At 43.1% G+C, this 13,479-nt stretch overlaps 1 protein-coding gene across 3 annotated transcripts in view; it reads right to left on the reverse strand.

The window, feature by feature from the left end:
- Window positions 1-13,479, reverse strand: part of MYH10 (myosin heavy chain 10) — an 88,881-nt gene that overhangs the window by 37,596 nt on the left and 37,806 nt on the right. For 2 of the 3 annotated variants that reach the window (XM_065735111.1, XM_065735113.1), the window contains exons 4-5: window positions 10,240-10,342; window positions 1,919-2,011 (exon numbers count right to left, since the gene is read on the reverse strand). In XM_065735111.1, coding sequence (XP_065591183.1) covers window positions 1,919-2,011; window positions 10,240-10,342 — 196 coding nt within the window. Of the gene's footprint in view, window positions 1-1,918; window positions 2,012-3,454; window positions 3,681-10,239; window positions 10,343-13,479 lie in introns of those variants that run through there. The other variant, XM_065735112.1, reaches the window with a different exon arrangement.

A 13,479-nucleotide genomic window follows, 5' to 3' on the forward strand; every position in this document is an offset into this window, starting at 1 on the left:
CAACTGGGAGGCAGTGCAGGCAGACAGCATGGAGGAGGAGACCCACATGCTCTCAGCCTCAGCATTCAGCTCCCATTGAAGTCTGCAGTAGATGGGCCACTTATCTAGCTTATCTCCCATGAAGTGAAATGTTAATACGCCTTGTTCACTAGCTGGCAAATCTCGCTATGAAATCTTTAACCCATCAGTTAGATGACCACCACTACTGTCTCTAACAACTGAATTATGTTTACGTTGTTGTTACAGCACTCAAGTACGCTTCTTGAAAACCACATAAGGATGAAAGAAGCATTTAGTGCTGGAATATGAACCCAACAAGATCCCTTTCCCATCCACTGCAACCTCCAGAGTTTATTTCCTGAAACACAGAAGAACACTGCATTTTGTCAAGGAGAAGGGAAAAGAAAATGCCTTGACACCAGCCTTAGTTCAGTATTATCTGGATTATTAGACAACACAGCCTGACTTAGACTGCAGGCCCACGTGCGCTGAACAACAGCAGTTCTCACTTTGTGGGAGGACACATTTTTCAAGACAGATTTTGAAATGCCTGTTGCTAAAGATTTTTGTGTGTTGGTTTATTTATTTTTTTTTAAACATAAAGACGACACCATCTGGAGTGCATTAAGCTTGTTCCTTTATAAAAAGAGAGCTGGAGCCATCTGAGCGATTATGTTTGCGATAGCAGTGCAGACTTCAACATAATACAGAGCAGATGCTAACATCTTGCATGAAAAAAGTATCTTTGTTAAGTTAGTGCAGTGCTGATGGATTCAAGCAACGGAACAAAGAATTACTGCACAGTGAAACCTGTTGATGTTATAAATCCTATCACAACATACGTGTGTATCAGCCAGTGCTGCAAACAGCGTGGCTATAAAGTTATCAAAAAGTTCAATGTCTGTAGTTCCCCACTCTCCCTTCTTGCCTGCTAACACAGAAGGATTCAGTCATGCAACCCTCCAGCCCTTATCGCTCAAGCTGATTTTATACACATAAATCCAGGCAGCCGCTGAAAGATCAAGGCAGCCAAAAATCTTTCATTTGTTCTGTAAATTTTAGTTCAGTCTTGCAAGAGAAAAGATTTAATGCCTCCCACACAGTTTTAAAGTTGCACCATAAATGACTTTTCCATGAAAAATGGAGACAGCTTTTTCACCCCAAATTCCACCAATGGCTTCAAAACAAAGGGACACATGAAAAGAAGTCACCTATCAGTGAAGGAGGCAATGACCCACCCAAAATCAACCAGCTTCAAGAGTGCCCTGCTCTCAAATGTCAGTCGTGCTGTCTTCCTGGCTTCCCTTCAGTAAAGCAGTCAGAAGGGAACTGAAATTTAGAACTGTTTTTATAGGTTCATAGGTTCATAAGGTTGGAAAGGACCTACAAGATCATCTAGTCCAACCATCCTCCTATCACTATCCCTACCCAACCACTAAAATCAAATCCCTTGAGGATAATCCCTTATAGGTAAGCATGGCACAGTTTTGTTTTTTTTTTTCTTAAGTTGAGGATGCTCTCCCTAAACCAATCCACAGCTATTGGCAGGAAGGCAATATACTCAGCCAAACCCCAGAGGTGGTGCATCTCTTCATGCTTCATCATCATTTAGCAGTGATGTGTGCATGCAAGTCCCTGTAGAGCTCCAAGGCACAGCTGTATTTGTTACACTGTGTGCAAGAGTTCAAGAATAGTGGACATCACAAACTGGGTAAGACGAAACCAAGTTTTGGCAAAGGCCAACGAAGTTGTGTCCTCAGCGACTCCAGCACAATTCACAAGGTGTTACAACAGAACCCGAGGTCAATGAGGAAAGAGTAAAGAAACCACCTGATACCAGCTAAACTTCTAAAAAGGAATTCCTCCACAAGTAGTCATCTGGATTGACAGACTCCAAATAGAAAAGGGAATAACTCACGAAGCGAGAAGAGTTGTCATTTTTCACCGTCTTCGCATTCCCAAAGGATTCCAGAATGGGATTTGCCTGAAGAAGCTGACGTTCCAGCTCCCCCTAAAAACCACACAAACAGAACAGCAAATGGACATGAACACAGTGCGCGTGGTGAAAGCTTCCTACATCCTGCATCTTCCTGACAGCACTTTACCCAGGTGGTGCCAGTGATACCATCTTCAGAAGGAGGTTACCAGCCCTCCCCATACTGCGAGCTCTGCAGCCTCTTCCATCCAGTGAGGAATGTGCTCTGTGCTCTTATCTAACACACATACACACACACAGAGGTGACTGAACAGGACTCGATGGATGTTGCAAATCACCGGAGATAGAAAAGAAATATTCACATCTAGGGCTAATGAAATCAGGCACAGACCTCATATGCCTACGAGAAATAAAACTAATTTGTATCTCTCCTCAGTTACATTCTCATTTTCCATACTGAATTTGAAGGTGGTGAAGTACTGATTTCCCATCAGTCACACATTCGTGTCACTGTAACATCTCTGACCTGAATGCACCTGAAAAGTATGTCACAGTGGCACAATGGGAACTAAGTAACACCAACTACAAAGATGACTTTCAACTTGACAAATTCAGCCAAAATTGCCAGGCATCTTTAAAGCATATTTTCTAAGTGCTTCCTTAAGCTCAAGCCAATGGATGTGGAAATCAGAGCACTTATCTTAAGGAAATTGCACAACAGCTTTTACAATTGCTGCTCATGAGGAGCTCTGGTAACAAAAGGAGTCTGTGCTGCTTCCACGAGCCCAAGAGGTATGTATGGACACAGGAAAGCATGATATTGTTTCACTGTCCTGGAAGATAGTTTAAAAAATTAAAAGTGAAGCTGTTTCTCTCTGGAATGTAGTCTCAAAAACTTAAGTTTGTTTTCATAAACCTGCTTTTTCCAATCATTTACAGCATAGATGAATGCAGGCCCCACACTGAGCCACTTGGAATGGAAACTTCAGTCTCTTCAGACCTCCGCAGGGAGATTCTTACACAGGAATTGTACAAGTACTCTAGTTAACACCTGAGACTTTTATTTTGAATATTCAAATCTATTTCAAGTCCTTCTGGAAACAAACGGCTGTTCGCTTCCTAACATGACTTCACATTATCTGCTCAGAACTTGGTTACGTCCAAGCATTATTTCGGGAACGCAAATTCTGTGAACTCCAAAGGAACTGAGAAAAACTAAAAGCATGCATCTCAGCCCTGAGCACACTCAGGCCACAGTGCCAATGAACCACAGCTGGGGCTGCCAACATCACAGCCCTTAGGAGTACTTTTAAAGCAATAAAACGTACAGTTTGAAGGAAACAGGATCGCTGTTATAGCTGCTGTGTGGACATCAGCAGTTCGCTGTCTTAAGAGGTTCCTACATAGAGGTGTCAGACAGAGGAAAAAGCATTTGCTGACACCGTTTGTCCCATCCCCTCTCCCAACCACAATGCAGCTTCTGTTCAGACACCAAATAAGAATGAAAAGCTTGCTTACCATGCTGCACACAGCTTGAAACAAACCACACTACGTATATTAAACGCAGCAAGCATGTCACAGCTTACATTTCATATTCTATCTATTCTGGAAAAGAAAGCACACTGACTTCAGAATGGGGCTTTTCTACAGAGCACTGCTGTGCTGCCTGAAAGCTCTGCACTCCAGAAAGCTTTGTCCATGCTTTAAGTGCTCCTGTGCACCACAGTGCTAATTCAGCCTTGTGCACGGGAACCTCTGCCACACAACGTGAAGCAATTCCACTGGAGTTCTCCAGCTGAATGCAACCAGTTTCATGGTGCACCTCTATGATTATCTCAGGGGGATTGAAGGAAGCACTCAGTGGTGAGAAGCAGTGACTGCAGCCCAGCCAGCTCTGCTGCTATCCTTCACACGTGGACCTTCCACAGCCGTTGCTACGAGCAAACCTCACACAGCGCAGAACAGCTGCTGAAAAGAATGATGGTAGATCATTTTAAACTGGATTTAGTGGTTTTCATTCCTAGATAGATTGCTTTACAGTCAGAAATGTTTTCGAGGAAGCATTCAGTGCTTTGGAAAGAGTTCGGTCTATAGGCATATCTAACCAGAACTTGGAAAAAGCAGTATTGAAACTGTGGAAAAAGTGAAGTCATGCAATACATCATGCAGGGCAACATTAAGATAAGGACGGATTGTTGTCTCAGTTTCAGAAACACCAGCATCCCAGTGGCGTGGGTCATTGTGAAGACTGGGGAGCAGGGAGCTACATGCTACTCACATACAACAGGGGTCCACTCTGTAGTTCAAAATGACATCAAACAGAGACGTTAATGATTATGGTTTATGCAGTATCAACACTTCTGGGTTAGCACGTTTTCACCAATACATTTCAAATGTTTGCCAACAGATAATTCAATTCAACTGCACGCTGACTCTTAAGCTAAAAGAGGGTTAACTCAACACTTTATTTTTGGAACAAGGAAATTCTTCAGTAAAAAGAAAAAACCCACAACTTTGAATTGTCTGAGGTTCAGATGGAGGAAGGATCAGGTTAAATACAAAGAATGTCTGTAACTTCTGAAAATGAGACCACGGGGCTCAGACACACGATTGGGTTACAGAGGTTTAAGGAGTTACCACACACTGGCAAAGGCACCGCCGCTGTCCATGTGGCTTCCTGCTGCCTCCAATAAACCAAAGCTCCCTCCCACCCCCTTCCCCACTGGGAGTTAAGATGCACTATGGTCAGCTTTCAGAAAACTGAGGGGGAGAATGCAACCAGCTAACTTAACTCATGGCAGCTTCTTGAGTTACCAGGCCTCGGCTGCATCACACGGAACTCCTCCAAAGCTTTCTCCTTACTTAAAAGCTCATGCCCATGACAAAAAGGCATCACTTACCATCTCAAGTTAGAGACTGGAGCATGCATCTTGCATACGTGGGAACAAGCTCCTCTTCCCACAGTCTTAGCCTCAGCTCCCATCTAACTCTCCTCTTGATGCTCAGAAGCAATGCTGCACAGCACGGGCAAGGTGGGTTGGAGTGGGGCGACTGCTGCCCGAGGACAAAGCTGGGCAGCACAAGCTTGCAGCTCCAACCAGCCTGAGATGAGAGCAGCTGGGCTCACAGTGCTAAATCACTTGGGCATGGCATCTGACCATGCCACTTGCACTGCCTAGCTTGGTGAGTCACGGGGATGCTTGATTTCTGGAGTCAAGCAGTTACACCAAGCCCTACACACTTTAGAACTAAGTTTTGACCATGTTACCTACAAGGCTATAAAACATTCAGTGAATATCATTTGTTCACCAGAAGTATTTTGCCACCTCCAACGATCCCCATCCTTCACTTAGCATGAAGACACTGCTGTCTTCCCTTAGTGGCACGTGAACTCAGTATGCACACAGCACCCTGGAGAAGCTCAGCTCGAGAGGAGGTTACCCAAGTGCTCCAGGACAGGGACACCCAGGGCATGAGGAGCAGGGCTCAGCAATGCTCAGGAGTCTACACGTTCTTCACCAGCCCATGCTCTCAACAAAGCCACATAAATAGTTACCAAAATTGCTGTTAGCTGTATAGAACACAGGGGAAAGCTTGTGCAGATAAATAGAAATTGGCAGGAAATAGTAGAGGTCACCTACATAACTTTAAAAGCATAAAGAAAAACACTTGCCTGATGCTTCACGGGTTTAGGTGATTCGGGCTGTTTGTTGCAAACAAACAAATGCACATGTTAGCAAGCAAGCACTCCAGCTGCAAGTCACATCCCAAATTATTCATGTCAGTAGGTTTAATTTAACCATATACTCACTTCATACAAACTATTTCATTTGGTTTTAGAAAGGAAGTTATTCACTTGCCATTGCATGCACAAAATTAGTCTGTTCTTATGCAAGGAACCAATTTCAAATACAGTACAAGATGACAGAGGGACCTTGAGCAGCAAGAGAAAAGGGCAACAGCGTGATTAGCTTTGCACTGTTTTCCACAGTTCTGCCAAATAAACACCCATAATACTAACATGGATGAAATGATCATTATTCCTTAAAGGAAAAAGCAGGTTATGACAGAACCTATGAGGAAAGCAATCCTTAAGATGTCTGAGGTTTTGTTTCTGTGCTGCACATCAAATATTTAACAGATGCAGACCCTCCAACCAACACCAGGTTTGTTTCTTTCAGTCAAGAACGAGTAACATAACAAGCAAAATCCTAAGAAACTGGAATACCTACAAGTTTTACCAGGAAAATCAACGGAAAATAAACCCTCAGAGTTCAACTCTGCATAGTTCCTGCAGAAGCACATATCTGCAGTTTCACTATTATATTCATGACTCCATCTGTAAGTTAAACTTAAGCTTCACAGCACAGAACCTGGAGGGAGAGAAATACTGTAAAACAGACCTCCATACCAAGTCAGATACTTCATATCCTTTGTATCCAGTTTGTCTGTTACCTCGAAGCCCTAGAACTGCTTACTGCAAAGGAACGGATTTGGACTGAGTTCCTCAAAGCAGCTGCCAGAAGTCCAGCTCATTCAGATAAGTGGTGTGAATTCAGCAAAGCTGAATCAGACCTGCTTGGAAAACAACTCCAGCACCTAAAAATAAGGTTAAATGCTGCAGCCCAAGAGCAGCAGTCCTCTGCAGATGGTGGGAAAGGACGGCACACCTCAGAGGCATTCCACTTACTGCCCTGCTCTCTCCAGGTCCCCGTTCCTGCCCTCACCAGGGCTGAGCACCATCAGACAAACACTTAACTTCTCCCACTCAATTAGGGCAGTTACAGCACATCTGGGAAACCCTCATCACAGGGAGCTCCCACATGAGCCCAAGATCCTGTACTCCAAAACCAATTACATCTCTTCTAAAGTTAATGAAACAAATTAAACAACTTTGCATTTCACCTTCAAAGGCCAATGCAGGTAACTAAGCACTCACAGCTATTCCTGAGGCTTAAAGCAGTACCAGCAGAGAGCCAGATTTCAGTGAAAACAGAGGTCTCGTGGTGGAAAGGCATTAGAGGGCAAAGAAAAAAAAAACAGACATCTTGGCACTGTCCAGCTCTGGTTCAGATGGAATCAGTAGTGATGGATATCATTAATAGAACATAGCTACTTATTTTCAGTCATGTTAGCATATCAGCTGCTGATTACAATAAATGACCACAAATAGGGTCCAGATTTGCCCATAGGCAACATTCCCCAACCCCACGCAGCCTGCAGTACATGCAAGTTAATAGTGACCCCCAGGCAGTAAGCAGCACATTTTTCATCCCTTTGGAAAGCAGGGTATGCAATTTATTTTATTTCTGTATTTTACAGCAACTAAAACCACGGTGTCTCCAGAATGCCCACCCCATTTCTAGTTAAGGGACTGCCTAGATCTCATCTAGCTCAGCCATGTGCCACAACACTGCCCCTCTTCTACAGCAGGACCTTACCCAACCCATCACAGGAGAGTGCTACTGGGAAGCAAAAGCCTCACAGCCCAGTTCTGAGTACCAAACACGGTAAAGCTGTCCTACAAGTGACAGGTACAGCTCTACATGCTGTTTCTCACATGAGTGCTGAGGAATGCATCTGGTGATGCAGAAATTGAAGTGTTGCTCTGGTAAGGCCTGAGGTGCACAACTGGAAGCTGAAGTTTTTGTAACACCTTTTCAACAGTTTGTCAGGCTGCACACTTCAGAAGTTAACTCCAGCACAGTGTTGGGAAAATACCTATTCCTTCATCAGCTTCATAACAAAAAAATCCATGCAGAGCTCAGATGTCTCACTGTTAAGCATTTCAGTAGTTTATGAGGATGGATAAAAACAAATCCCTGACTAGCAGCCTATTTAACAAGCTTATTTAGCATCTCCTTTGGGAGAACACACATGTTGTGCAGAACAGTTCTGCATATCACCACTGACCCTCTGCAGTTCTCTAACGAATATGTCAATAGGAACAAACTGAGGCTGTGTATATAACTGAAGTTCCGATGCTCCTAAACTTCTGGGCATTAGTTGTGTAGGTTGAACATTGTCTGCAGTAAGTAAAATCAAGTTGTTACTCAGAGGGAAATTCATTTTCAAAGCTGTTTTGGTTACACAGCCTGCATGTTTCAGAAATACTTGCTTAGGTACTTAATATGTGCACAACCAAAGCATCCAACTTTCATTCAGGACCCATTCCTTTTTGGGGAGCAAAACTATGTTTTAAGAGAAATAAAAGCTTCCCCAGTCTCTATCATGCCAGTGATGGTTCACAAAGCAGCTGACTGCAGCAGCCACCTTCAAAACTCTGGGGACGAACATCACCAACTCATAATGATCTCATAGGGAGTATGAAATTAAACCACAGTTCAACCAGGAGTTTAAGGTAAATTTGCCAGCACTGCATTAAATAAGGTAACTCACCCTTCCCTTCACTGACACACTGCACCTCAGCTTACCCCTTCCCCTCCATCCCCTCAAATCATACAAATATTCATCTCAGCTAAAGCCAAGCTGACACTAAGAGCACAGCCTGAGCCTGTATCAGTTTCCAAGCCAGCGAGTGGCCACAGGAATTGTTATGCTGACAAAGAGGTGCTTCTTTTAGCACATATACTGGCACAAAGTGGAAGCACAGCACAATTGAGGCCAATATCCAATCTCTTTTATACAATCAGAAATGAGGTTCCAAGTGGTCAGGCACTGGAACAGACTCCCATAGAGGCTGCACAATCACATCCCTTGAGCTTTTCATAACAGCTCAGCGGAGTCTTGAGCAACTTCATCTAACTTACAAGTGTGACCCACTCAAAAAAGCAGCTGGGCAAGAGGCTTCCAGAAGTCTCTTTTGAGGAGAGGTACCCTAAACTATCACAGCATATTTAAGAGTAGCTGTAACAAACCCAGGCTGCATAATTCACTTACCCCCAAAAAGATGTGGGCAATTTTACACATGCAGAAATAGTAAAAGGTGCAGGTTCTGTTCAAGGGTGTGCAGTAGAAAGCCAATAATATCCATAGCCAGAACCTATATAGAAAACCACATCTGATGGAGCACATCCTAAACAGCCTCCTGCAAATCCACACGGTCCCTAGTAGGTACCGTAGGGAACACCTGCCGAGTACTGCTGATGCTCCATTGCAAAGACTTCCCTGTAAGGCCTGTGACAGATGAGATAACCTACAGTCCATTCACACTGCAGGACATGCACTGAGGAAAAACTAACATTGATTTTCTCTGTGCAATAAACTATAAACAGTTTGAATAAGCAGTAACACATAGGGCTGTGTTTGCTTTCAAGTAGAAGGAAGATTCAAGTTTCTCACCTATTTTAACTAGATTTCTGCTAATCTATCTGAAAAGTATTCTTTCTACCTCTCTACTTTCAAATCCTTGGCTTCCTTTTCCTCATAAATTCGTCCAAACTCAACACCCATTTCCCCAGACATTTCAGTTCTGACACACAAGAAGAGATCTCTGAGCAGTCCAGTGCTTAGTGCTGCACACTAGGAAAGCTGTAGGAGGTGCTGCTAAGCTAATGCACTCTGAAAGCTTTCAGCCACCACACGTGCCTGTGGTACTCCTGGAGAGAGGCATGCACACACCAGTACAGATGGGAGCCATCTACTTGCATAATAGTAAAAATAAATACTTCACTGCAAAGTGTTCCGAGTGCTCACGGCCACAGATATTTAAATGCATCCATGTGTAACAGTAGGACGACAGAGAATGGTCTCATGCTGAACCAGGGGAGCTTGAAGTTGGACATTAGTAAAAAAATGTCTTCTCTAAGAGTGCTCAGGCACTGGAACAGGTTGAGCAGAGAGGTGGTGGAGGCTTCAAAGAAACATTCAGGGGTTGTACTGCAGGACGTGGTTCAGTGGGGAAGTATTGGCGGGGGGTGGATGGTAGGACTGGAAGATCCTGGGGGTCTTTCTCAACTTTGGTGATTCTATGAAAGCCTGTTCACATATGCTAGTACTTAAAGGTTGTATCTGCTGGAAAACAAGTGCACTAGGAACTGCTGGTGTTCATGAAATATCTTTTGAAAACTGAGATTTACTGCATCAGAAAATTCGGATTTTATTTCTAATAGTAATTCTTGCATCAAGCCTATAATCTGATGAAAGTTATAGCTGACATGAAATAGAAAAGCCGACTTTAGCTGCTCGTTTCAGTCGCTAATAAAGAGAAAATAACAGTTGATCAAAGTTGCATGGGATTACATTACAGCTCATCTTTAATTAAAGTAAATTATATTTATTTTCAATGGAAGATGACAGTTTTCAAAAAGAACAATAAAGAAAGAGAAGATTTCCCAACTTACAGGAATGTTATGGTCCTTTCTTCCTTTATGGGAGGAAGCAACGTGAGCAAGGTACTGAATAACCTTCTTAGTGTTTTCAGTCTTCCCAGCACCAGATTCGCCTCTGCAAAACATTTTAAACATTTCCTTCAAAATTGATTTCCCAACAGCTTGTCAATTCCTTGATGATGGCAACCCCCATCTATTATGGCTCAGACTGCACAACAGAACTTCAGTAACTACCCAAAACCAACATCCTGGCGTTGCAAGGAGCTGCAAAGTATTTGTTTAAAATACCTTCTTCATCCTAAAGATCTCCTCAGCATTAGGATGTTGATACAATACATAACATTTGTTTGATTAAAAGCTTCTGACTAGATGCCTGAATTCCTTTGGAACTGTAAGTAATGAAAAACAGACCTGTTCTTTGCCCAGAGACATCTTTTTTCCAGCCTGCAAATATATACATTTAAACTATTAAACGTTTAGTGTATCTTGTGTTCCAGGACCTGGTTATGAGAATTACCAAGCTGATGGAAACTTTCAACATCTGCAGACGTTTCGAAGCACAGCAAGGCTCACTGTAAGCATTCAGACTCTGCACAGCACCTCTCAGTCTCTGCGTGAGCTTCAAGCACACTTGTAGCCACAGGGTTACATCCATTCATTAAGAAATGAACTGGTGCAGAGTGGTACAGAGCTCCATCAATACAGGTGCCTAACACATACCATCATTTCTGAGACAGATTGAAAGCAGAATGTCACAATTTACTGGAAGATTTCCATGTGAGGTATTCTGAACTGTCTGGTTGGTACAGGCAGAGGACTGAGCAAGCCCACATCACAGCAAACAAAAGAGGTTACAGATTTTTATGATTTCATATAAACCCACTCAAAGAGACTACAGGCCTGACTTCATGATGCAATTGGCTGTGTACCACTGCAAAAAGAACTCAAAGAGCATGACAAGGACTCACTTGCAATTCAAGAACATCAAACTAGAAAGCGTTTTATGTGGCATTGCATTGAAAAAGTGGAAGCACTTTTGTCACTGAATGGTGGTTCCCAACATTCAGAAGTCAACCAGCTCTGAGCATGACAAGAATATAAATCATGTGCCTGCAGGTTTCTCAGCAGGAATTTTTTAAATGGAAAACACTGATTTCCTGGGGGGGTGATCTAAATGTACCTCTATCTTCTGCAGTCTCCATAAGCACCTTCCTACACCAAGCTGTGCACGTTGGTTCTGTGGCCAGCCTGCCCTCCTCTTGGTACTTGGTAACTCCAAATCAGATCAGACAGGCAGCTCAGATTACCTCACATTACACCCAACATCTACAAAAATGGGACAGTACAGCAGCTGAAATACATACGCAGACAACATTACCCCATTTTTTCATAAAGAATGGGCCCTCCAGTCGACATGCATGATAGGAGCTGCACAAAACAATTTCACTAGGGGAGATGACCCCGTAGCAGCAGACAAGAGGACATGCATCCCCCCCCCCAGCAAGCCAGGAGCAGCGTGGGCTGAAGGCCACTCCCAGCACTGTGGCAAATCCACTCTGGAATAGCAATGTGAAAGAGCTGGGTAGGAACGTTGGGGTGATGGGAATGTTGGGGTGATCCTGACTGTCTGACCCAGCAATAGCTGAGAACACAGAACAGGGGGATCCTTCAGCCAAGTGAGGGGATGTCCAGCACAGCCATGGCTGAGGGTCACCCAAGGCACCTGACCACACTGGTGGCAGCTGCAGCTCAGAAACAGCCACCTCCCCCTGCCAAGCCACTGCTGCAGGCCTTCACTGCAAGAAAACCAATATAGCTGGAAAATAACACAAGCTGTAGAAATCACTAGTGCTGGACTACTGGAAAACATTTAGGAGACATGGGGAGGCCCCTCAGAACTCACTGACTAAACCAGCTGTGCTGGATGCATGGAAAATAAAAAACCTTGGGATGAATAATCTGAAGAGCAGGTTACAAAGACTGCTCTGACAATTAGCTAATGGGTAACCAGGTTCCCCTTTTTGCCAAGAAATCATCAATACGCACAGCACAGAAGCTGAGCATGCCCTGGGACTGCCACAAGGGGAAATACATGGGGTTCTCTTGAATTAAATAAATAAGGAAAATCCTGTTTCTACCTGGCCAGATATCACAAAACTGTAAAACTGTAACAGATAATTGTGAAGATTGATAAGGAAGAAGTAATCCTCAAACGCTCAGGATAACTTCTCAGCTTCGCTTTACTTCCAGCTTCACCTTTATTGTGGTGGTTAAGCTAACGTGAGTCTATGTGATAACTAAAGCAGTCTTGCCTTTGCCTAAGTGTGTATTAACATATAGTTAAACTATTCCAGCAGGTAATAGAAGGAAACGAGCAGAGCAAAACATACATTTACACTTTAAAACAGTACCATTTGTTCTTACTGTCATCAGAGCTTAGAAACATACTGTTAGCTGGGACTTTAGAACTTAATCTGTTACATTACAAAAGCGATTTATTAAATGTTAAAGATGAACCAGATCCAACACAGCTAACAAAAAGAGAACAGCACAATAAGTGCAACCCAGCTGTCAGCCTTCAGAAGGGCAGCACACTGCGTTAGGAGCCTACTAATCACTTTTCTGGCAGAGACATGGTACAGGAAGGTCAAAAGCTTGCAATACATTCCTTTTGCTACAGAGCCTTTAAATCTAATAGTGATTTTTAGAGGTCTTTATGCAAGTTCTTATTTAAAAGCAATACTAATGGATGTTATCATCCTCGTGCTCCTCTCCTGGGAGCTTAAAAATATGCCAAATATTTCCTGCAGGATACCAAGCTAGATAGCAATGCTGCCACGCACTCTGAAAGAATTAGAAGATTTAGGATGAAGTCCTCTTCATTTATAGAAATAAGGACATCTGCATACCTTAGATCCTTCCCAAAACGTCAAACACATAAATTATATAAATAAATTAAAACCTTCTATCTCTACCAACCTGCCCAAAGAAGGTAAACTTTAAGTAATGCTATGTACAATGTTTATGGGTAAGTGGTATCACGAAGCTAAAGATTAACTTCTTCAAAACCTTGTTTTAATACAACTCAATTAATATGTTACCATAAATTAAACAATGAAAGCCCTTGGCCAAGATCCTAGCCTTACTTCAGTCAATGGCAGCAACGCTAATGACTTCAGTGGGGTCACCATTTCACCTCTCATTTCAGTCTTGATTCCATTACGAGCAAAACCAAGATTTTATGAGATGAAT

The sequence above is a fragment of the Cyrtonyx montezumae genome, unplaced genomic scaffold (assembly GCF_038088225.1).
Source record: "Cyrtonyx montezumae isolate F1298 unplaced genomic scaffold, pur_monq_1.0 scaffold_19, whole genome shotgun sequence".
Taxonomy (NCBI): Eukaryota; Metazoa; Chordata; class Aves; order Galliformes; family Odontophoridae; genus Cyrtonyx; species Cyrtonyx montezumae.